The sequence below is a fragment of the Chiloscyllium plagiosum genome, unplaced genomic scaffold (genome assembly GCF_037043375.1).
Source record: "Chiloscyllium plagiosum isolate Xiang-an unplaced genomic scaffold, Cpla_swu_hap1 HiC_scaffold_3, whole genome shotgun sequence".
Taxonomy (NCBI): Eukaryota; Metazoa; Chordata; class Chondrichthyes; order Orectolobiformes; family Hemiscylliidae; genus Chiloscyllium; species Chiloscyllium plagiosum.
In genome coordinates this window covers 21,957,765-21,980,056 of record NW_028270141.1, presented here as the reverse complement: position 1 = coordinate 21,980,056, position 22,292 = coordinate 21,957,765, and the positions used below count along the sequence as shown (strand labels likewise).

Sequence of the window (22,292 nt, the reverse complement as noted above, 5' to 3'; positions counted from 1 at the left end):
CGGGCTCTTTAGCTACTGCTTTCCAGGAATGGGGCGTGCTGCTTTCCAACTGTAAACAAACACCCCAGCAATCAGCTCAGGGTCATGTTTCTAAATTGTGTTCGTTCTGTTTTGTTTTTCTCCGGGGTCGCAGCAAACGTCACCCCCAAAAGAAAATCTAACGAGGAGCGTAAAGGTAGACAGTAAAAGCTTTCTACTGGGCATGTAACGGGATACAAAAGGATAGACGTGGACGCATGCCAGGTGGGTATGGGAGCCTTTATAGTGGAGATCAGGGAAACAGCAGAGAAACAAACGGTTACTTTGTGTGTGTGTGTGTGTTCACAAAAGATACAGCACATTTCCTGGAAACACCACTTATGGAGTCATAGATATGTATAGCATGGAATTAGACCCTTCGGTCCAACCCGTCCATGCCAACCAGATATCCCAACCCAATCTAGTCCCACCTGCCAGCACCCGGCCCATATCCCTCCAATCCCTTCCTATTCATATACCCATCCAAATGCCTCTTAAATGTTGCAATTGTACCAGCCTCCACCACTTCCTCCGGCAGCTCATTCCATACACGTACCACCCTCTGTGTGAAAAAGTTGCCCCTTAGGTCTCTTTTATATCTTTCCCCTCTCACCCTAAACCTATGCCCTTTAGTTCTGGACTCCCCGACCCCAGGGAAAAGACTTTGTCTATTTATCATATCCATGCCCCTCATAATTTTGTAACTCTCTATAAGGTCACCCCTCAGCCTCCGACGCTCCAGGGAAAACAGTCCGAGCCTGTTCAGCCTCTCCCTATAGCTCAGATCCTCCAACCTTGGCAACATCCTTGTAAATCTTTTCTGAACCCTTTCAAGTTTCACAACATCTTTGAAACTGGGGAACTAAAACAAAATTAGTATCAGTAAAGAATCAGGAGAACTTAGCAAGATTGTGGGTCGATGAATCTCTGGGGCAAGAGTGCTGAAGAAAGTAGCAATAAGAGGTAGTGGGTGATTTGGTGAATATTAACGATTCTGTATGTTCTGGAAAGGTTAGTGACAATTGGAAGGTAGCAAACATAATATTTAGGAAGGGAAGAAGATGATGAAGAAAAAGCAGTGAACGACAAAGCTGTTAGAATTACATCCAAATTTATTAGAATTTATTATAAAGAATGTGATAACCGGACATTGAGAAAAGAATGGCAAAATTGAGCAGAGTCCAGATGGATTTATGAAAAGGAGATCATGTTGGACAAACTTTATTTGATGGTGTTACATGTAGCATAGAAAAGGAGCATTAATAAATGCAGTGGGTTGGCACTTCAGAAGACCCATACTAGATAAGGTCCCACACAAAATGTTAATGAAGAAAATTGAAGCACATAGGATCAAGGTGGACATAATCTTCAGATAACGGACAGGGCATTAAAGACTGAGATTAGGATGGTTAGATGGCATTGAATATTTGGAACTCTCTGCCCCAGAGTGCTGTGGAAGATCAGTCATTGAGAAAGGTTCAAAAGAAAAATTGATAGGTTTCTGGAGACTAATGACATTAAGGGATATTAGATTAGATTACAGTGTGGAAACAGGCCCTTCGGCCCAACAAGTCCACACCGACGCGAAACCCACCCCATACCCCTACATTTACCCCTTACCTAACACTACGGGCAATTTAGTATGGCCAATTCACCTGACCGGCACATCTTTGTGACTGTGGGAGGAAACCGGAGCACCCGGAGGAAACCCACGCAGACACGGGGAGAATGTGCAAACTCCACACAGACAGACACCTGAGGCGGGAATTGAACCCGGGTCTCTGGCGCTGTGAGGCAGCAGTGCTAACCACTGTGGAAGATAGTGTGAGGAAAGGGCATTGAAGAAACAATCAGCCGTATCATCTAGAATGTTGGGGCAGACTTGCCATGCTGAAAAGCCTATTCATGTTTCTATTTTCCTCACAGACACTATGGTGGGGAGAAAATGGGGGAGTGACACTTCAGAGAGGCAGCATAGTTAGAAACAGGAAAGGAGAAGTCACCATGCTGGGAGTTTTCTATAGGCCTCCGAATAGTCCCAGAGATGTAGAGGAAAGGATAGCAAAGATGATTCTCGATAGGAGTGAGAGAGGCAGGGTAGTTGTCATGGGGGACTTCAACTATCCAAATATTGACTGGGATCACTACGAGTACTATAGATGGCTCAGTTTTTGTCCAGTGTTTGCAGGAGGGCTTCCTGACACAGTATGTAGACAGGCCTACAAGGGGTGAAGCCACTTTAGATTTAGTACTGGGTAACGAGCCTGGCCAGGTGTTAGATTTGGAAGTAGGTGAGCACTTTGGAGACAGCGATCATAATTCTGTCAGGTTTACTTTAGAAAGGGGTAGGTGTACTCCACCGAGCAAGAGTAACAGCTGGGGGCAGAGAGGAAGATGTAGAACACGTGAGCCGTGGTTTACTAAGGAAGTGGAATCCCTGGTCAAGAAGAAGAAGGCTTATGTTAGGACAAAATGTGAAAACTCAGTTAGAGCGCTTGAGGGTTACAAGGAAGTCAGGAAAGACCTAAAAAGAGAGCTCAGAAGAGCCAGGAGGAGACATGAGAAGTTGTTGGCGGATAGGATCAGGCGGATAGGATCAGGGTTAACCCTAAGGCTTTCCATAGGTATGTCAGGAATAAAAGAATGATGAGAGTTAAATTAGGGCTGAAAATGTGTTGCTGGAAAAGCGCAGCAGGTCAGGCAGCATCCAGGGAACAGGAGAATCGACATTTCGGGCATAAGCCCTTCTTCAGGAATCATTCCTGAAGAAGGGCTTATGCCCGAAACGTCGATTCTCCTGTTCCCTGGATGCTGCCTGACCTGCGCTTTTCCAGCAACACATTTTCAGCTCTGATCTCCAACATCTGCAGACCTCACTTTCTCCTCAAAGAGTTAAATTAGGGCCAATCAAGGATAATAGTGGGATGTTGTGTGTGGAGTCAGAGGAGATAGGGGAAGCACTAAATAAATATTTTTCGACAGTATTCACTATAGAAAATGAAAATATTGACGAGGAAGATACAGAGATACTTGCATCTAGACTCGAAGAGATTGAGGTTCACAAGAAATACTGCAGAATGTGAAAATAGACAAGTCCCCTGGGCCGGATGGGATCTATCCTAGGATCCTCTGGGAAGCAAGGGAAGAGACTGCCGAGCCTTTGGCATTGATCTTCAAATCATCATTGTCTACTGGAATAGTGCCGGAGGACTGGAGGATAGCAAATGTGGTTCCCTTGTTCAAAAAGGGTAGTAGAGACAATCCTGGTAATTACAGAGCAGTGAGTCTCACTTCAGTTGTTCGTAAAGTGTTGGAAAAGGTTATAAGAGATAGGATTTATAACCATCTAGAAAAGAATATTGTGATCAGGGACAGTCAGCACGGTTTTCTGAAGGGTAGGTCGTGCCTAACGAATCTTATTGAGTTTTTTGACAAAGTTACCAAACAGGTAGATGAGAGTAAACCGGTTGATGTGGTGTATATGGATTTCAGCAAGGTGTTCGATAAGGTTCCCCACAGTAGGCTATTATACAAAATGCGGAGGAATGAGATTGTGGGAGACATCGCAGTTTGGATCAGTAATTGGCTTGCTGAAAGAAAACAGAGGGTTGTAGTTGATGGAACATGTTCATCTTGGTGTCCAGTTACTAGCGGCGTACCGCGAGGATTGGTATTGGGTCTACTGTTGTTCGTCATTTTTATAAATGACCTGGATAAGGGCTCAGAAGGGTGGGTTAGTAAATTTGCGGACAACACTAAGGTCGGTGGAGTTGTGGTTAGTGACGAAGGATGTAGTAGGTTGCAGAGATACATAGATAGGATGCAGAGCTGGGCTGAAAGGAGGCAAATGGAGCTTAATGTGGACAAGTGTGAGGTGATACACTTTGGACAGAGTAATCAGAATGCAAAATACTGGGCTAATGGTAAGATTCTTGGGAGTGCAGATGAGCAGAGAGATCTCGGTGTCCATGTACACAGATCCGTGAAAGTTGCCACCCAGATTGACAGGGTTGTTAAGAAGGCATACAGTGTTTTGGCCTTTATTAATAGAGGGATTGAATTCCGGAACCAGGAGGTTATGCTGCAGCTGTACAAAGCTCTGGTACGGCCACACTTGGAGTATTGTGTACAGTTCTGGTCACCGCATTATAAGAAGGATGTGAAAGCTTTGGAAAGGTGCAGAGGAGATTTACTAGGATGTTGCCTGGTATGGAAGGAATGTCTTCCGAGGAAAGGCTGAGGGCCTTGAGGCTGTTCTCGTTAGAAGAAGGTTGAGAGGTGACTTAACAGAGACATATAAGATAATCAGAGGGTTAGATAGGGTGGACAAGGAGAGCCTTTTTCCAAGTATGGGGACGGCAAACACGAGGGGACACAACTTTAAAGTGAGGGGAGATAGGTATAAGACAGATGTCAGAGGTAGTTTCTTTACTCAGAGAGTAGTAAGGGTATGGAATGCTTTGCCTGCAACAGTAGTAGATTCGCCAAGTTTAAGTTCATTTAAGTCATCATTGGACAGACAAATGGACGTACATGGAATAGATGGGATGGGCTTCAGATTAGTATGACAGGGTGACGGCAACATCGAGGGCCAAAGGGCCTGTACTGCGCTGTAATGTTCTATGTTCTACGTTCTATGTAATATGCTGACTTGCCTCTTCTTTGCTGGAAGCACATTGTGACTTTTTTTAAGTTGACAAGACACTGCATTTATCGGGAAGGTTTATAGGGTTTTGAGGATATAGTAGTAAATTGACAGCTCTGGAGTCAACAGACACATACGCTGAATGGGCTCCTTCTGTACTGCATCAAATCATGATTCTACGGTGGGCTTCATCCAATAGCCAGTGCCCCTACCCCACTCCCAAAACTGAGAGTGGAAATCTGGATGCACAATTAGCCCACACTTGTAATGAAGGCAATGACCCACTGTTTTCAATTATTTCAGCTTCCATCCAACACTAACTGCCAACTGATGGCCTGAAAAGTTCAGCAGAGTTCATTATGATGGGCTGCAATTACAGCAAGCCTGCACAGCTGAAAGTTAGACTGGAGATTGTAGAGATACATTGCAGCTGAGGCATGTTCAAAGTTCAGTGGAAATTGAATCTCACCTGCAAAAGATAGTGGAATGTTACAAATGGAAGAAAGCGAGCTCCAGAGGTTTTGGACTGTGATCAAGGTGTGACAATGTAAACTTCAGAACCTTAATAACTGTTCATTGTTTGAATGAATCAGCAATAATCCTTTCTGAAATAAATTGTTTCCCAAAATAAAAGGAACAAGGATAAACTGTTGTACAGGAATTAAAAACACGTTGATGAACAAAGAGACCTTGGAGTTTCATAGCTCCTTGAAAGTAGAGTCACAGGTAGATAGGATAATGAAAAAGGCATTTGGCATGCTTTCTTTTATTGGTCAGAGTATTGAGTACAGGAGTTGGGAGGTCATGTTGTGGCTGTACAGGACATTGGTTAGGCCACTGTTGGAATATTGCATGCAATTCTGGTCTCCTTCCTATCGGAAAGATGTTGTGAAACTTGAAAGAGTTCAGAAAAGATTTATAAGGATGGTGCCAGGGTTGGAGGATTTGAGCTATAGGGAGAGGCTGACTCGGCTGGGGCTGTTTTCGCTGGAGTGTCGGAGGCTGAGAGGTGACCTTCTAGAGGTTTATAAAATGATGAGGGGTATGGATAGGATAAATAGATAAGGTCTTTTCCCTGACTTGGGGGGAGTCCAGAACTAGAGGGCATAGGTTTAGGGTGAGAGGGGAAAAATTTAAAAGGGACCTAAGAAGGAAAATGTTTCATGCAGACGGTGGTGCATGTATTGAATAAGCTGCCAGAGGAAGTGGTGGAGGCTAGTACAATTACAGCCTTTAAAAGGCATCTGGATGAGTATATGAATAGGAAGGGTTTAGAGGGACATGGGCCAAGTGTTGGTAAATGGGTCTCGATTAGGTTATGATATCTGGTTGGCATGGACTCATTGGACTGAAGGGTCTGTTTCCGTGCTGTACATCTCCATGAGTCTATGACTGTAATTAACTATACCTGGGAAGAAGGAGTCAAAGCAACATGAGCAAGCTTTCCTAGTAGAGAGGGGATAACACTGCTTAATATCAGCACAAACTACTGCATCGTGACAAAGGGGCATTTAAGATTGTCTGCAGAAGGAATGTCCTGAAGTAAAGGGGTTCATTGCAGGACTGGCTATTTCAAATAGAAGCTAACGCTGAATGTAACAAGCTACTTCTAATAACAATATAAGTTTCAGACTTGAGGTCTCCAGAAATGTAATCAATGTTGGGAATAAAAGAATCTAAAGGAACGTTAATAGTGTCACACCACAAACTCGAAAGAGAGAAAATTGTATAAGAATCCAACATCTGAACAACTCAGCAGCAGAACATTAGATTAGATTAGATTAGATTACTTACAGTGTGGAAACAGGCCCTTCGGCCCAACAAGTCCACACCGCCCCGCCAAAGCGCAACCCACCCATACCCCTACATTTACCCCTTACCTAACACTACGGGCAATTTAGCATGGCCAGTTCACCTCACCTGCACATCTTGGGACTGTGGGAGGAAACCCACGCAGACACGGGGAGAACGTGCAAACTCCACACAGTCAGTCGCCTGAGGCGAGAATTGAACCCGGGTCTCTGGCGCTGTGACCGTGCTGCCCACATGGAAAAACAATGCTGCAAAAGGATTGAACCCTGGACACGTATCATGGCAGACACTGTTGGTTGCGATCGTAGCTAAAGTCCATCATTAATGGGGTAGTAGCCAAGTTGCGCCATGAGGCCTAACTTGCTTACCATGAGAGGTCTTATTTTGATTGCTACATGCAATAAAGTTTAAATCATTGCTTCAGTACTTGATTGTGAGATTTCATAAAAAGTAACCTGAATTAAAGGTAACTTTTGATAATTTTCATACAACAAATGGGCTTTGGTACAGGGGATGGAAATGGGGAAAGATATCCTTGTACTCACATGAAGCTCTTCAGAACATGCCCAGAGGTCAGTGAGAGCAGACGGTCAAAGAGGGCAATGTCAGGAGTCAACTTCTAAGGATTTGGATGCATTTCGTCTCCCAATTTTGACATTGCTTCACTTTTTCATGCGCTTGTTGTGCCTGCCTCAATGCCTTTCTATTTTCTATGATCCCTTTTAATGCTGGAGAAAATGTGACACTTGTACTGAAACAGAGCAATTAGAAGGCAAACCAAAAGGAGAACACAAAAATACATAGTAGAACGCCAGCAAACTTACAGGATGAAAATCAGGAGTAGGTCATTGGCCCCTCTAGTCTGCTCTGTTATTCAATAAGATCTTGACGGATCTGACTGTGGCTTCAATTCGTACCTCCCTTCGACAAGAATGCTGGAGAAATCAGGGTTATGCAATCCCATGACAGAGAGGAGCAGAAGTCAAGTGTTTACTTACCTGACCTTCCTTAATATGTCTTACTATAAGCTAAAGTTGCAAACAATCACATGGAGAGGAATCCTGCAGGAGATTTACTATTCTAAAGAGAACCATGGAATGAATGGAAATAAACAGGAATATTAAAGCTGTGAGAGAACATTTTTTCTCACAGATACTGTGACTGACATCAGAATACAATCGACATTCCATTAGGGGTAACACTCACAGGCAAATTTGACAGACAAAACAAATATCAGCCAAACAGGGTCCAAAGGAGGTGGCCTTCACTCAAGACGTCAGTACAAGTATCGTCTCTGGCTAATGAAGTGAGGAATGGGCAAATACATCAATTATTGTGTCCTGCTAATGTGCTTTCAGCTATAGTAAATACCAACAGCATGCACTGGATTTTACGAGACCTTTGGGGATGGGCTGGCTGGTAAGAAGGTCAACAAAATGGGACAAAAACACATTGAGTGTAATGCCAGACACTTTCCTTTTGCAACTTCATTTCGCTGGCAGATGGAAAGATGATGGATAGGCTGGCAACTAAAGTGACCCACTTAAGTGGTAAATTAAAGGCCATTTGCTGCCTACATGGGCATTTTGTCCAAGTCCAGAAAGGCCTACCACTTCATTGTGCAGCCAAACTTAGTGGCCTTTCATAGTCTCTTGGCAGTAATGTGGAGGGACTTTAGTTTGGGAACTGTTTGGCCCATGGAATGCTGCACGGAATCAACTCACAAGTGACAATGATCGCCCCCATAGTAATAGTGCTTTCTGTCTTCAGTGACCCAATTTACCAGCCTTTGACGGCAAACAGCCCTCATTGCAACCTCATTCTCTATTTGCAGATCTGTGGGGCCGCTCTGTCTTATTCTGTGTGTGTGGTGGGGTGGGGGGGGGAACAGTTCTTGGAGAAAAGGTTCTATTCTTAAGCATTGCAGCCAACAAAGTAAGGCCCCTGCAGGTGTGGGTCTTCAGATTGCAGCAACAATCCCACAATTGAAATGTCTAGTGGGGCATTCATTTAAGGTTAGAAGGGGAAGATTCAAAGGAGATGTGAGGAGCAAGTTGTTTTACAAGAGAGTGGTAGTAGTCTGGAATGCACAGCCAGGGATAGTGGTGGAGACAGATACAATAGGGGCATTTAGGGACTTTTAGATAAGTACATGAATATGCAAGGAATGGAGAAATATGAACTAAGGGCAGGGAGAAGGGATTAGCTTAATTTGGTGTCATGTTCAGTACAACATCTTGGGCTGAAGGGCCTGTTCCTATGCTTTACTGTTCTATGTTCTATCAATGATGGAATTTCTGCCAACTCTGCAAAATTCTGGTTGTTGTCTCCAATCCCCTGCCATTTTCAGGCAATTATTAATATTGAAAAGAGAAAGTGCTGGAGAAACTCAGCAGGTCTTGCAGAATCAGTGGAGAGAAAACAGAGTTAAAGGTATGACTTAGAGTCATAGAGATGTACAGCAAAGAAACAGACCCTTCAGTCCAACTTGTCCATGCCAATCAGATATCCCAACCCAATCTAGTCCCACCTGGCAGCACCCGGCCCATATCCCGCCAAACCCTTCCTATTCATACACCCATCCAAATGCCTTTTAAATGTTGCAATTGTACCAGCCTACACCACTTCCTCTGGCAGCTCATTCCATACACGTACAACCCTCTGTGTGTAAAAGTTGCCCCATAGGTCTCTTTTATATCTTTCCCCTCTCACCCCAAACCTATGCCCTCTAGTTCTAGACTCCACCACCCCAGGGAAAAGACTTTGTCTATTTATCCTGTCCATGCCCCTCACGATTTTATAAGGTCACCCCTCAGCCTCCGACACTCTAGGGAAAACAGCCCCAGCCTGTTTAACCTCTCCCTATAGCTCAAATCCTCCAACCCTGGCAACATCCCTGTAAATCTTTTCTGAACCCTTTCAAGTTTCACAACATCTTTCTGATAGGAAGGAGGCCAGAATTGCACGCAATATTCCAACAGTGGCCTAACCAATGTCCTGTACAGCCGCAACATGACCTCCCAACACCCGTACTCAATACTCTGACCAATAAAGGAAAGCATACCAAACACCTTCTTCACTATCCTATCTACCTGCGACTCCACTTTCAAGAAGCTATGAACCTGTACTCCAAGGTCTCTCATGTTGAGTAACACTCCCTAAGAAATCAGGGAAATTCTTGTTGTTTACGTGTCATTGGCAGTTAGAAGTTTCTTTGAATAAACAGGGCCATAGGTTCTACCACACAGTGGATTGCATTTCTGTCTCTGAGCCAGAAGCTGAAGTCTCATCCAAAGACTGAATGGCCACAGAAAGTCAAAATGGGGCCAGACAGATTTACCACTTTGTAAAGACACAATACAATGTGGTAAGAGTGGGGAAGATTCTGGTTCAGCACTTCAGACGCTGAGTGAACTTTAAACAAAAAGGGACGCGTTGACAGGATACTCGAGGAAGCTATGATATGTTTTAGCTTTCGATTTCTCTTCTAATGAAATGAAACTTTGAACGAACCATGGTCTGAGTGATTACTTGTCATTCCGGTTACGTCAGAGACTATACATATATATACACCTAACCATCAACAATCTGTACCATCCTTGTTAGGAACACATTCCAAGTTCGCTGTGGTCAGGAGGAAAAAATGTACGTGGTGGTTATTTGCATTAAACTCCTGCTGCAAGCTTGCATCGACAAAGCGGGCGAAATCTCGCGCTGGTTGATGAGGCTGGTCGCCTTGAGGAAATGTGGGCTCATTGAGTGGAGACTGGGAAGAGTAACAAGCAGCGGTGGGACCCAGGAGCGGAGTGTGGTCCCCACCAGTGTCAATTACCATTTCACTCGCCAATGTAACTACAAGTGCGGCTTCTGTTTCCACACCGCCAAGTCATCATTTGTGTTGCCCCTGGAAGAAGCCAAAAGGGGACTAAAGCTACTAAAGGCAGCCGGTAAGCAAGCAGCGGAATTAGGTTTTGCAAGAGAAAGTTCAATTTCTCTTGGTTCAGAATGATGTTGTGGCTGCTCATTACCCGTTCAAAATTAATTGGGAGAGAATGCTCTTCTACTATAAGGGTTTTTAAAAATGATTTTAAAAATCCTAAATGACCTGCGGATGCTGGAAATCAGAAACAAAAACAGAAATTGCTGGAAAAGCTCAGCAAGTCCAGCAGCATCTGTGGAGAGAAACCAGAGTTAGCGTTTCGGGTCCAGTGACCCTCAAAATTGTTATTTACACCTTTTACAATCCACTTCTCTGGAGATGTTTTGGATACAAGTCACAGTTGTTTCTTTTGCATGATTATAGGGATCTTATTAAAGTCGCTTATTGACATGGAAGCGTGCAACAGGTACAATGGGCAAAAGTACAAAATACCATTGCTAATGACTGATATGCAATAGGGGGAGAAGAGATAGGGTGGAGAGTGTTCGACCAAATAGAGGAAACGATCGGTTGCAGCCAGCCATTGACACACAATGTAATGTTTGGGTCTGTGATATTATTACTACAATGTGGGTAGTGGTGCATTGTGGTAGAGATACCTCTGGACCAGGAGGCCCAAATTCAGGTCCTACCTGCACAAGAACTCTGACATTACAGTCTGAATAGCTTGATTAAAATATTCAGAAGTATTTCAGCTGTAGATGGACCATTGCTTCAAGAAATGTTAGTCTTTGCTCAGTGCTGAAGTTACAGGGAGCATCCACTCACCACACATTTGCAAAGTTTATTTTTCAAGTGTTTTAATATGGAAATGGAGTAATAGCGGTTCCAAACATTGCAGACACGGAATGTTGGGAATTCCATTAACATACAAAAAAGGAAGTGCTGGAGAAGATCAACAGGTCAAGTTGCATCAGTGGAGAGAAGACAGTGTTAGCGTTTGGAGTCCAATAGCCCTTAGGTCAAAACTTTAACTTTGTTTCTCTTTCCATGGATGCTGCCAAACCTGCTGAGTTTCTCCAGCAATTTCTGTTTTTATTTCAGATCTCCAGCAAAACTCAGTTCTTTTTGTTTTATTTTAAATTTCCATTTTGTTTTGTTTAGCTACTGAACTGGGAGGCTCACAAAAATGAATCTTTCCGACTATGTTAAGTATCTCATAGTTATGTAGACCAATTAATAATATTAATAAACCAAGTCAGTGATCTTACCACATTTCCAGAGGCAAATTGACAGAAATTCCTTCAGTGCCCATATACTTTAACCATATTGTTTATGTTCTGAAATCTGATTCCTATTTTCTAAATATGCTGTTCGACAAAAGCTTGGCAAGATTTTGTTAATTATCTATCTGTAACTGTTGGTATCTCATGATTCGATGCAAACCATTCCATTTGTCTTTCTTGCCTAGGTATGGAGAAAATTAATTTTTCGGGAGGAGAACCTTTTCTGGTCAATCGTGGAGAGTTTCTAGGGAAGCTGGTTCAGTACTGTAAGCGGGAGTTGAAACTGGCCAGTGTCAGCGTTGTGAGCAATGGGAGTCGGATCACCGAAAAGTGGTTTAAAAACTATGGTAATATACCAATACCCAGGGTCTGGGAATGGAGTGTGCCTATCCAAACATTCTAATTAATCACTGTTGAGAGGAGTTAAGCTAATATGTATGTATAGATGAAATATTGCGATATCGCACATTTCATAATTATTCGGTTTGATGTGTAATTAAGCCACAGACTAAGAAACTGGATGTAACATTCAATACCTAATATTTTCTTTGTTGAGTATTAAGGGCAACTCACAACAAAACCCAGCAGGATACTAGTTTGTTCAACACTGGAGAAAATGTATTCAGGTCGAATACTTGATAAGGATATGTTAACATAACTAGGGGCAAAATGTCTTTCTTGAATCCTTTCATTCAACAGTTTGAAAACTGAAATGTGTTTGAAAATGAATCCTTAATTTCATTATACTACATTTAGATTAGATTAAATTAGATTAGATTAGATTAGATTACTTAGAATGTGGAAACAGGCCCTTCGGCCCAATAAGTCCACACCGACCCACCGAAGCGCAACCCACCCAGACCCATTCCCCTTACATTTACCCCTTCACCAAAACCTATGGGCAATTTAGCATGGCCAATTCACCTAACCTGCACATTTTTGGACTGTGGGAGGAAACCGGAGCACCCGGAGGAAACCCACACAGACACGGGGAGAATGTGCAAACTCCACACAGTCAGTTACAACCCAATAAAAATATTCATTAATATCAGACCAAGTGCTCTGTTACATATTATACAATGAACTTTGAATCTATCTAAATGATTCCCCACTTAAGGGGGCTCATAGTTTTACTGAGATAGATAAAGAGCTGCCAACTATAGATGAGGAACCTTGTCTAAACTAAATAAAATTCCCAATCAGTTTGATGGCAGTGCAAAAATTGTACAGTCCAGAAGAATCTTTTTTGCAACATAATGCCAGGTAGTTTTTTTCTAAACAGTTATGCTGCACGCAAAATTTACAACTGTTATTAATCAGTTAAACTATAACTGGAGCTCACTATTTAACATAAAACATTAATGTTACAGGTAAGGATCTGGACATTTTGGCTATTTCATGTGACAGTTTTGAAGAGGACACCAATCGTCTCATTGGCCGTGGGCAGGGGACCAAAAATCACATCGAGAACCTCCTCAAAGTCAGAAATTGGTGCAAAGATTACCAAGTGGCTTTTAAAATCAACTCTGTCATCAACAGATTCAATGTTCATGAGGATATGAATGAACAAATCAGGATGATAAATCCAATAAGGTGGAAGGTAATTCAGTTACTTCACCTTCCCTCTTATTCTAAACTATAACCATTTGTAGGAACATGGAGGATAAGGGAAAGAACTCAAATGTGACTGTGCTGGAGAAAATTGCTATTTTGACTGGCCCAAAATCCTAAACTAGCAGACAAAGGCACTGTTTCTGCTCACTTGACATTTGGAAAAACTATTTGTATACATGTCTTGACAGTATATGTCTATCAGCTTTCTAGGGAGTTCTTAGCTGTTTAATCTGGTAGACTAAGTATAGAGCACCACCTGAGAGCAACAATGATCTCATTGCTGCCATCAGAACAATGGCTTACAAAAGTGCTGGAGAAACTCAGCAGGTCAAGCCACACTTTTGGAGAGACAAACTGAGTTAGCATTTCGAATTCTGTACACCTCATTTTCAAAACTGAAATTGTCTTTATTAGTCGCAGTAACAAACATGGCAGTTGGAAAGACCTTTTTTTAAAAATTAGCCTTCTTAAGTATTCATTTTGGTTACAACTGGTTATGATTTCTTCTTGTCTCAGCTGAAGACTGGGTGGAATTTTCAAACTAAATTAATATGCCTTTAATATAGGTAATGTGATTAGCTTAACTTTGGAGAATGGAGCTATTTATATCCATAGTATTCAGCGTGGATGTCTCCATTGTAGGTTTGAATATTAGTGGCTTTGTGAAAAACTAGTTACTTCAAGTCTTAGAATTTGAGCTGTGCTCTGTTTATTTAGTGGTGATCATTCTGGAGGTCTATTTTTGGGTAGTTTCCCCAATCGAGCAATGAGAATGTGTAAATATTTTATTAAAAGTAAAAAAAAACTCATGAAACCAGCAAGGGAAACAAGCTTTCACTTAGAATTAACGTTATTGTGCTTTTATGGAAATCTGCACCATATAATATATACATTTTGAACCAAAATGGCAAGGCATAGGTCATTTCAGAAGATTCTGCAGTCAGCTGTGGCGGGCGGGGCGGGGGGTGATCATGGAAACATCAAATGCTGAATGATAAGTACATCCTAGCCTCAATGTGCTCTGAATGATAATGCTGAATTGTGGTGATAATATTGTGGCGGATGGTTCACTGCATTCTCCTTCTGCTTCTGAGTCTTTTCAAGTCCTGCTGAAAATGATTGAATGCATTTCGGCATTTCTCTTTCTCTGTGGCTGTAAGGATGAAAGTGTGTGAAATTTGTTTTTTGTCAATTTTGGATTAAATCTTGGATTCAAGTGCACAGCGGCATACACTCATAATGTATCACTAACTGACAATATTAAGGTAGTTTTACTCAGTTCAGCCTCATGAAGAGCTGGCATGGGAAGTACGATTAAAAAATACATTATGCATAAATGCATGATCTCTCAGGTAACTGGACAACATGAGTAGGTATGATTGTGATAGCAAGTATAGTATTTTGAGTATTAAAATTATTTTCTTCAAAATAGGTATTCCAATGTTTGTTGATTGAAGGGGAAAATGCTGGAGAAGAAGCTCTGAGACATGCAGAAACATTTGTTATCAGCAGTAAAGACTTTCAGAGATTTTTGGATAGACATAAGGAGATCAAGTGCCTTGTGCCTGAATCTAATGAGAAGGTGAGATATGTGGGAATAGACACTGAATCATGTATATATATTTGTGAGTGGCACAGTGGCTAGCACTGCTGCCTCACAGCGCTAGAGACCCGGGTTCAATTCTTGCCCCAGGCAACTGTCTGTGTGGCGTTTGCACATTCTCCCTGTGTCTGCATGGGTTTCCTCCGGTTTCCTCCCACAGTCCAAAAATGTGCAGGTTAGGTGAATTGGCTGTGCTAAATTGCCCGTACTGTTAGGTGAAGGGGTAAATATAGGGGAATGGGTTTGGGTGGGTTCTGTTCGGAGTGTCTGTGTGGACTTGTTGGGCCGAAGGGCCTGTTTCCACACTGTAAGTAATGTAATCATATCACTTGAGCAGCAGACTTACATGAGGGAAGCTGCTTCGGTTTTCCTTTATGATCAGATTCCATTCTATGTGAAAATTATTCATTTCAACACATCTGCTGTCACAGATTTAGCTTTTGTCTTCACTACTGTCAGTTACCAGTCAGCATGTTGCAGGATGTGACAGCTGCAGTCACATCTGGGACCCAAGTCCATCACTATACTGTCAAGAAAAATGCATCTCTAAGTTTGAAGGTCTGACTGCATACTTCTGTGAATTCAAATAAACACAAAGAAACACATTAAGAACTTGTATCACCCTTAACATGATAAAGCACACCATACAGGTTCACAGCAGCAATGTAAACCATACATAACACAGGCATACAAAGGGTGAGATTGGGACAGATAACCATATACTTAGTCAAATAGATGGGTTTTAAGTGATGCTCCAAGAATGAAAGTAGAGTGACAGAGAAATTTCAGGGGCAAATTCCAGAGCTTAGTGCTTGTGTAGCTAAAGGTACAGTCATCAATGATATATTAAAATCATGGATGCTCAAGAGGTTAGAATTAAAGGTAAGCAGTTATGGTATGAGAGATGTTAGGTAGAGGTGGGTTACATGTTTTCTGCAGCAAACCTATGAATCGAGCTGCATTTCCTGCCCAGTGCTAGGGTTCAGGACATCTGCTTGAGACTGGACAAGAATTTGTAATTGGAGGAGGATCCAGTTGCAGTGCTCCATGTAAGTACCAATGACCTAGGCAGAACAAATAAGGAGTTTCTGCAAAGTCAGTATTAGAAGCTAGGTGCCATATTAAAAAGCAGAAACTCAAAACTCACCATGTCTTGACTATGACCTTAGCATTGTACAATTTAGGTGTTCTTTTAATTTTCTCAGAGGCTTGCGGTTTTATGAAAAAGGCAGTGGAAGCAGAGTCCTGGAAGATTTTTAAGGCACAACTAAATGGACTCCTTTTAAGTAAGGAGGTGAAAAGTTATCAGGACGGGTGACAGTGCAGAGTGGAGGTCAAAATCAGATTAGCCATTTTCTTATTGAATGACAGACCAAGCTTCAGGGGCTAAATTCCTTCTCAGAATTTCTTCTCTCATAAGCTAGTGAATCTTTGGAATTGTTTACTGCTGAAGACTGTCAAGGCTGGTTCAGTAATTATATTCATGGTTGAAATCAGCAGAGTTTTAATCAGTAAGGGAATCAAGGGTTATGGGGAAAAAAAGTACAAAAGTGAAGTGGGTTATCAGATCAGCCGTGATCTCATTGAGTAGTTGAGCTGACTTGATGGGCAGAATGGCCCACTTCTGCTTCTTTGGTCTTATGTGTGTGACAGCTATCCCAGAGTATCGCATGGTTAGAGATAGGAGCATGCTAAGTCATGGAGGAATGGGAAAATAAGAATTTCAAAATCAGACACTGTTTAACTGTGAGTCAGTGTAGGTCAGTGGATGGATTGTATTTTGTGCAAGTTATGAAGCTGACTGCACAGATTTTGATGACTGCTGACTTTCCAAGGCTGGAATATGAGATGCCAGATAATACATTGGAACAGGCAAGCCTGGGCAAAAGCATCAAGGGCTTCAGTAGAAGAAAATATGGGGCAAGGTCGAAGACTGGTGATGGCCCAGTGGTGGACCTGCTAATATAAATGAGGCACGGAAATATTTTGCCCAACTAGTCTATGCCGACACAAAAGCCTCCTCTCATCTGTCCTCTCCTAAATTTATTATCATACCTCCGTACTGGGATCATCCGAGTAAACCTTCTCTGAACTGCCTCCAATGATTCAATATCTTCCTTTAAGGGGACCAAAACTGCTCACTGTACTCCAAATGTGGTCTCACCAGTACCCCATGCAGTTGCAGTAAGACTTCCCAACTCTTATACTCCAACCTCCTTGAAATAAGGGCTAACATTCCATTAGCATTGCTGATTACTTGCTGCGCCTGTGTTCTAGTTTTCTCTGTTCTGTGCACAAGTACTCCAGTCTCTTTCTGTTGCAGCTTTCCAAGATTTTCTCCATTTACATAATATTGTTCATTGTTCTCTCTTCAAAAATGAATAACTTCACATTCTCCCAGATTTGCCAACTCTTTGCCAAATTACATAATCTTTCAATATCTCTCTGTAAACTGTTTGCATTTTTCTCGCAACTTGCTTTACCACCTATTTTTGTGTCATCTGCATACTTATGCTAAAGCTAAGAATTGTTGAAAAAGCTTGTCACTTTTTCTGTTGTTGATTTCTATTGATGGTTGTAGCTAACAACCTGTCCATACTGAGGACATACCCTATTGCTAATAATACTGATTAATATTGCTAATAATCCTGTTAGTTCTTTAGTTCTGTATTTGTTTCATTGGTGTGGTTTTGACTTTTGTACATAATCCTACATAATTTATTTTTAAAAACTGGTAATTCTTATCTTATGAACAACTAAAAGATTGTAATATATGCTTGCGATCTCTCTACAGATGCGAGATTCCTATCTCATCCTTGATGAATATGTAAGTACTGTACTATTAAACCTAATAGAATACAATGCTCTCTTGTTAAGTTTTCCTTGCTATGTATCATAATTTGCATTTTTTAAAATGCTAATATAAGTGGACACATTAATACGACACAAAGACGTTCACCCAACCTATACATTATGAGAAAACTAACTTAAAGTGGGTTCTGGAAGAAAATTCAAAGTAATATTCTGAAGAGAATTGGACATTCACTTAAAACATGACCACTACGTGGAAAGAGCAGAGAAATGGGACTAGCTGGATAGCTGTTTCAAAGAACCAGCACAAAAATTCGGGCAGCATGGGGACACAATGGTTAGCACTGCTGCCTCACAGTGCCAGAGACCCGGGTTCAACTCCTGCCTCAGGCAACTGTCTGTGTGGAGTTTGCATATTCTCCCCATATCTGCATGGATTTGCTCAGGATGTTCCGGTTTCCTCCCACGGTCCAAAAATGTGCAGGTTAGGTGAATTGGCCATGCTAAATTGCCTGTGCTGTTAGGTGAAGGGGTAAATGTAGGGGAATGGGTCTGGGTGGGTTGCTCTTCGGAGGATCGGTGTGGGCTTGTTGGGCCGAAGGGCCTGTTTCCACACTGTAAGTAATCTACTCTCTCTAAACAATTGTGTAGTAAATTATTTCCTTCTGTAATGCATGATTGTGTCGGATAATAGTTTCTAGAAATCTATTTAGAGGAAGAAAAAGGATGATCGCCAATTCCACATGCAAAAGTGTTGCGCGAACATCATTTATTTTAAATAGAGAAGATTACTTAATCCTCTACTGTAACATGTTTAATTTATGATGATTTCTGCATTTGACAAATGTGAGCAAATTAAGTGAGGGGACATGGTAACATTAGTGAAGAGAGAATGATAGGTGAATTGTTCCCAGAACTATATTCATTATTATACACATAACAAATCTATGAAACACAAATATTCACTAATACTTCAAATTCTGTTTGCACTAGAAAAATACTAAAACTGTTGAAATGGCAGAGATAAACTGAAGATCAAAATTGCATTCAGAATTGTAATGTTTGTATTGCCTTCTAAAGTTACATGGACACTGAAAAATTGAAATAGATCGCAGAATCTGTAGTACTGACATTTTATATGCACTACGTTTTGTCATGCAGTTACAGAATTTAGATGTCATTGACTAGGTATTTATTACTGTTCTGTAATTGCCCTTGAGGAAGTGGTAGTGAGGTGCCTGCCTGAACAGTTGTGGTTCATGCGTGCTTCAGCCATGCAATACTGTTTGCTTGACTTGCATTTTGGCTTGGTTAGCTCAATTGGCTGGAAGGCTGATTTGTGACGTAGAGTGACACTAATAGTGTGGCTTCAATTTCTGTACCAGCTGAGTTTACCATGATGCACCCACCTTCGCAAACGTGCTCTCCATCTAAAGTATCATAACCCTCAGGTTAAACCACCACCAGTTGTCTCTCACTCCTCTCTCTTTAGAGGGAGAAGCCATATGATGATGTTACCTTCATGACCCTTGTAGTGAAGTGGTAATGTTCTTATCTGTAGGCTAGGAGGCCAGGGTTCAGGTCCCACATACTCCAAGAGGCGTACAATAATAGTTAGGAAATAACCAGTGCTGTCTTCTAAAATGAATGACTTCACAGTTATCCAGGTCTTGCTGCATTTAGACTGGTTTAGTATCTGAGAACCAGAAGCATTGTAGTCCTAGATTCTTTGTATGCATTTGTGTTGTCACATTGCAATGAAATAATACTATCATGATCCTGTACATATGACATCACAATGAAGCTCAATTACTTTGCTTGTATATCAGTTTCCAGATATGCAAATAAAGACTCAATATTGCAAAATTTTACACCAATGTCCTTGTACAGACCATATCTGACTGGGTTTTCTGCCAACTCTCCAAATATAGAAACGTCTTGAAATTTATTCATATTTTCAGAACACAACAAATTCATTGAGAACCGGGCAAATAATGTATGCACACATACACAATTGAACAAATTGGGGCATCTTAAAATTTGATGTTGTTTCAAAATAAATTGTGAAAACTAATAATTTCACAGTTTTTACTTGTTGGAGGAACAAAAGCAGTGGCACCCATTCACTGGAACCTAGTTCAGCAGTGATATAAAACAGGCAATGTCCGAAATGCCCAGACTATCATCTCTGGAATGAACAATGCATGTACCTCAATGGTGAAGTAACCAACATACCTTAGAGATGATGTGTACTGTATAGTTTATTGAAGAATTTTATGATTCATCATTTTTATCTTCATGTAAATATTTTTCAGATGCGCTTCCTAGATTGTACCCAAGGCAGAAAAGATCCATCAAAATCTATTTTGGATGTAGGTGTCGAGAATGCAATTAAATTTAGTGGGTTTGATGAGAAAATGTTTTTTAAACGTGGAGGTAAATACACATGGAGCAAAGCAGATATGCGTTTGGAATGGTAACTGTTGCTCTATATTCTTGCCTGTCTCAATTATGAAATATTCAAGCAATACACATTTTATGGATTCAGAAAATGACTTTGAACCCTGTCAAAGTATTATTGTCCTCAGCTGTCAGCATTGTAATTCTTTTCTTAAAACAAACAGTGCAGTATTTAGGATGATATTAACAATTGAAAATAATCTGGCATTCAATGCGATGTCCATACAATTCACATACCTGAAAGATTTTTATCGGCTGAATTGTAACGTGAAGCTGCAACGCTAGAGTTTAAGAAAAGATTTGATGCACCCAGAAAATAAACATTGTTGACATGCATTACCGCATGTAAAAATAATTACCAGTTGCATTATGGACAGGTAAATTTTGGGAGGCTGGGTGTATTTTGAATGGTTGGTGTTTTTACTTGATTCAAACAGGTTACAATATGACCGATGAAAATATAACAGTAATGACTCAATTTCTTTGAAAAATGTTCAAAAGTCTCTCATTGACTTCTGCTTTCTGGAAGTTGCTGCTGTGGATGAACCTCAGAGGTTGCACACTGGCAGCAAAAATTAGAGGAACAGAGTTCTCCATTGGTTGAACTCATACTTGGCACAAAGGAATCGTGGTTCCTGGAGGTCAATCATTACAGACCCTGGCAATTGTTGCAGGAGCTCCTCAGTAGGCCCCAAGTACAGTGCACTCTGGTATAATGCATGATGGCTCTGAAGAAACTGTACCCACTTGTGAAATGATCAGGAAGAGAGCACAGATTTAAAATAATTGGCTAAAGAAATAGATATTAGGGAATTTTCTTTGGGGGAGGCGGTACAAACTGTGTGTAGGCAGACAGTATTACTTTAGAACAGCATCATGGTCAGTACAGACATGGTGGGCTAAAGGGCCTGTTCATGTGCTATACTGTTCAATATTCTATTTTTTGACACAAAAGATCAAATATTGATTTTTACTTTACATGATCAACATTGGATTTATGATTAACATGGAAAACTAATTTTTTACTTCACCGTTTTTAAAACGCTTTCATTAATGAATGTTTGAATTGTAATACATACACGACGTACAATACTTCAAAGTATTCATAGTCTGTTATGTCAGTTCGGAGTGAATATTCACTTTAATATTGTTTACTTTTTGAATAGAAATATCTCACTTGTCAGAATTTATCAGAATTTCATCTTCATTTATTTATGTCACAGAAGTTACTGTTTCAACAATGGTTTACATTTTTTGCTTAAGGCACTATACAGCCTCACAATTCCAGTTTCTACAAGATTCTATTTCCATTTCTGTGACATTCTGATAATAGGCAGCAATTGCAGAAAACATTTATGTGTTACAGCAAACACAGAAAACAGTGGTTTATTTCCAATCTTGGCAGTGCAAAATAAGAGGAGCTGATATTTAATTTATTACTAACCAACTTGATACGAAGCAAAATGTTTAACCAAAAAGACAATTAACAGAAGTTTATATCTTTCCTCTTATTTTCTTTTATATTCACCTGCCTTTGTCTCCTGTGGAGTACCATACAACTCCTCTCAAATTATCTCTAACTTTCAATGATGCACTTTCACTGACATTTTTATTTTAGGTTAGAACCAATCACACCCTGAAAGAATAAAACATTACCTTTTGGTCTTAGTTTCACTTACTCATTGGTTTGTTTGTCTTAGCTGTTGCTAATTTTTCTCTTCCTCCTTTTTTTAATGGTCATTTTGCCCCTTACAGTATTTGTTTACCCCTTTTCAATGCTCTCTAATCAAAATAGTTTACTTTGCTTTTCCATCCAACTCTTTCACTCTTTACTAAGCAACTTCTATTAATTTCCCCATCTGCCTCTATAATTATTCATTGTGACCACCTAGCCTTATACTGAAACTTGTCATCTATTTTACTACATTATTAAAACTAATCTCAGTCCAAATAGATTTCCTCACAAACACATGCTAAGCTCTGATGTTTAGTTAAGTGTAAGAGTTCGTAATTTTTAATTGTATATAACTTATGCAACATTCAGTGCAATACCATTTAAGTATATGTTATTTTGTGTAAATAATGCTGGCATCAACTTGCAATGTTTTGTATCAATTAATAACTTAAAAAGTTTGAATAAAGTGAAAAAGTGTGTAATGCCGA

At 40.8% G+C, this 22,292-nt stretch overlaps 1 protein-coding gene across 1 annotated transcript; it reads left to right on the top strand.

The window, feature by feature from the left end:
* The first annotated feature begins 4 nt into the window (after nt 1-4).
* rsad2 (radical S-adenosyl methionine domain containing 2) lies at nt 5-22,292 on the top strand. Its single transcript, XM_043678432.2, has 7 exons — nt 5-243; nt 10,082-10,422; nt 11,827-11,988; nt 13,012-13,241; nt 14,688-14,837; nt 17,653-17,685; nt 19,985-22,292. Exons 2-7 carry the CDS (start codon nt 10,119-10,121, stop codon nt 20,147-20,149), a joined length of 1,044 nt encoding a protein of 347 aa, XP_043534367.1. The 5' UTR covers nt 5-243; nt 10,082-10,118; the 3' UTR covers nt 20,150-22,292.

Bases quoted from the DNA above. Each gene is read 5' to 3' on its own strand.
- rsad2 (XM_043678432.2), top strand. From the start codon at position 10,119: ATGTACGTGGTGGTTATTTGCATTAAACTCCTGCTGCAAGCTTGCATC. The intron at 10,423-11,826 runs GTAAGCAAGCAG...TTTCTTGCCTAG, and splicing joins AAAGCTACTAAAGGCAGCCG to GTATGGAGAAAATTAATTTT. The intron at 11,989-13,011 runs GTAATATACCAA...TTAATGTTACAG, and splicing joins AAAGTGGTTTAAAAACTATG to GTAAGGATCTGGACATTTTG.